At 39.4% G+C, this 3,252-nt stretch overlaps 1 protein-coding gene across 1 annotated transcript; it reads left to right on the forward strand.

Moving 5' to 3' along the window:
- The first annotated feature begins 1,857 nt into the window (after window positions 1-1,857).
- LOC149226858 (protein LURP-one-related 6-like) lies at window positions 1,858-2,819 on the forward strand. The gene is made up of 3 exons (XM_089375372.1): window positions 1,858-2,100; window positions 2,186-2,440; window positions 2,514-2,819. The coding sequence occupies exons 1-3, from the start codon at window positions 1,858-1,860 to the stop codon at window positions 2,655-2,657; spliced, it is 642 nt and encodes a 213-aa protein (XP_089231498.1). The 3' UTR covers window positions 2,658-2,819.
- Window positions 2,820-3,252: the final 433 nt, after the last annotated feature.

The following is a 3,252-nucleotide window of genomic DNA, read 5'->3' on the forward strand; positions in this document are numbered from 1 at the left end:
CTCATATGCCGAGCTAAGCCAACAAGGGTTTAGGGCGAACCCAGTTTGCAATAGGACCCAGAGTGTATCAAAACTCAGTTTGCAATAAAACCTACTATGTATCAAAACCCAGTTTGCAAAAGCCTTCGGCTCACGTAGTATTCGGTAAGGAGACTAGATAAGTTTCAATTCAGATCTCTAGCTTTTGCTCCGTCTTGCAACCCAAAATTTCTACCTCGCCAAGATTTAAAGACCAAAGATCAACATCGATACTTCTGCAAGAAATGTAAATTGATACAATAACTTAAAAACCCTAGGATGAGGACAAAGACCTTACCTGAGATGCAAATCACGTCTAGGGTTGTCCCCGCATGGCTATGCATGGTGTAGGAGTCCATAATTTTGTAGAGACCAGGCCCATCGATAAGTAAAGGCATCAACCAGAGAAGTAAACCCATTATCTATGCACAAAATGACCATGTCAAATGATAAGATAGAGCAGAAAACCATTCTCACCATGAAGGGCAACGATAACCCAGTATAGTGTATGCCGAGGAGATAGACGTGCAGTGGAGACATCAGAAAACCTGAAACAACCTCACCCGTCCGATGACGAACAAGAATAGTATCCGTAGATGAAGATCAAGTACCGAGGCTAGGAGGGCCAGCTGGCGATAAATGCAAGCTCCGTGGCAAAAATGAAAGGTGGCGCATGTAGAGAAGAATACGTGGTAATGGTGATAAATGCAAGGGGTGCATGGAAACTAAATATGTGGTTATAAAATTGAAGAAATTAAAACCGTGTATATAACTTTGAAGGAAGATGCACTTAGAATATGTTGAATATGTTGGGATAAAATGGAAAAGATACAAAACCAAGAAATTTTGAAGGCATATAAACTTTGGATATAAGTGCGAAAGAATTTTCATTTAGAATATGTTGCCATAAAATGAAAAAATATAAAACCGGGAAATTTTGAAGGCATATAAAACTTTGGATATAAGTGCGAAGTGGAAAAAGTATAAAATTTGGAAATGTTGAAGACATATAAAACATTGGCTATAAGTGCGACATGTGGAAAAATATGTTTCGAATGGAGCGAAGCCTCCAATAAGAGCTCAAAACCTTTCGCCCAATCAAAATTCATGAAAATAAAAAAGTAAGTAATTTTAAATTTGAAATTTTATTGAAACATTGGTTAAACTGTACCATATGAAAAAAATCAAAGCAATTAATATACCGTCAAACAACTATCGATGGGTGGATAGAACGCTCTCTGTACTGGTCGTGCTAATTGAAGGAGGACCTCTCTGGGAAGATGGCAATGGCTTTAAACAATTCAAAAACCAAAAATTCAATTATAATTACAATTTTGTATTGTTGTTGTGGCAGATCCCGGCAGGATTACCACCACTGCAGGGCGATTCCTAAATCCACCTCTATAGAAAAGTTAATGCTCCGTCCTTACACTCACCTGACAGGAGCTTGACGTGACCGGGACCACTGATCATCGGCATGCATCCATCTCTCCTCACCGAGTTCCGACGATGCGTGTTCCTGCCCGCCTCCAGCGCCGGTGTTCCTGCCCGAGTTGCCCAACGGTTCAGCGTAATCAATGCAAGTAGTGCGCTCCGATGCACTGATAGTAATCACGGCATTAATGTTATTCAAATAATGAGCCCATTTGAATTCAAATTCAAATTTGAATTTAAGCGCCCAAAATTCAGCGCTCATCTATATTTCAGCAACCACATTCGAATTTCTTCAGAGCTTCGTCAACCGGAAAAATCGCACATCTGTATCTCCCGCGGTCATTTCAAATATTTTCAAAAAGGCCGGCCCGCATAGAAAACAAGAAACAAGAAAAACAAGAAAAGATGAATAGAAACAGTTCTGCTCCTGTGATTATTCTTCCTGTGGTTAGCAAACAGTTCTGCTCCATTTCACAAACCCAATTCATTGTGAGGAAGAGGCCGTGTGTTGTCAATGGTGGCGGCTTTGTGGTCACTAATTGCAGAGGCAACGAAGTTTTTAGAGTGGAGGGATGCGGTCCAATGTTTAGAAACGAAGCTGTTCTCAAAGACGATGAAGGGAATTCCATACTCGCCCTGAAACGCAAGGTTATATGACTGGAAAACACCAAGTTCATTTTCAAAATTTATAATAATTGTGAAAGTAATAAGGATGTACGTATGCCATTTCCAGGTGGGTCTTGTGGAGGTGCTCTGCTTTCGAACTCAATGGAAAGGGTTCGTGAAGGACGAGATTATAGATGAGCACCAGAAACCCATTTTTAAGGTCATCGCTTCGGCCGTGAGTTGTTGCCAGAAGGACGACCCCATTAAGGTCTCCCTCACAAATTCAGAGAAGAATAAAAGGGGGTGGGACTACAAGGTTGTGGGTAGTTTCAGTGAACGAGACTGTGGCATCTACCATCATTCCGGTGCAATTGCTGCAGAGGTGGGCCCATTATCTTTCTCTTGCTTTCTGCTTATTATTCAGATAAATGATCCAAATATTGAATGGTTTGCAGGTGTTTGTGAATACTGCATTTACGGATTCGAAGGACATATACAGCGTTGCAGTGGGAGCAGGAGTTGATCAAGCATTCGTTTTTGGAGTGATTGCTATTCTTGACAAACTTAGTGAAGAAGATCATGGCTACCCACAGTATTAACATATACTCCTTGAAACAAACTGTAGATAAGGAATACTCGGTTGTAATCCTTGAAACAAACTGTAGATAAGGAATACTCGGTTGTAAAGCTGTTGCCGTTTAACCTAACATTTGTAGCCATTTCTGAGTAGGCCGTGTTCTGAATTTTTACATTAATGTAATGCGCTCTGGAATTATCTGTTATAAATGTTAATAAATTAGCAGAGTTTGATGGGAATTGGGGTAAATAAATATCGTAAGCAGGCGAGTACGGTACTTGGAGTTGAAGTTTTGTAGATATTGATTGGTATAGGAAGGAAACAAATGTTTTGAGCAAAATATAATACAAATCTCTATTACTAAATTTACAACTAAATGTAAGACACTTTCGTGATTATTTTTACTTCTAAACAATGGACAACTTCCGATTTATGGAATAAATCCATCGTTGTCTCAGAAAATCGATTCATTTCAAATGAAAAGAAATAAGCCTGCAGAGAACATTACTATAACAAATTAATCTACATGCAAACCTGTAAAGTGTAAACGTGTTATCTGAGAAGAGACCATAAAAACTCTCAGGTTTATATTTGCATAAAAAGCTCTAGTCTGGAGC

Source organism: Pinus tabuliformis, chromosome J (assembly GCF_031772625.1).
Source record: "Pinus tabuliformis cultivar Carrire ecotype Pingquan chromosome J, CPIR1, whole genome shotgun sequence".
NCBI classification, from domain to species: domain Eukaryota; kingdom Viridiplantae; phylum Streptophyta; class Pinopsida; order Pinales; family Pinaceae; genus Pinus; species Pinus tabuliformis.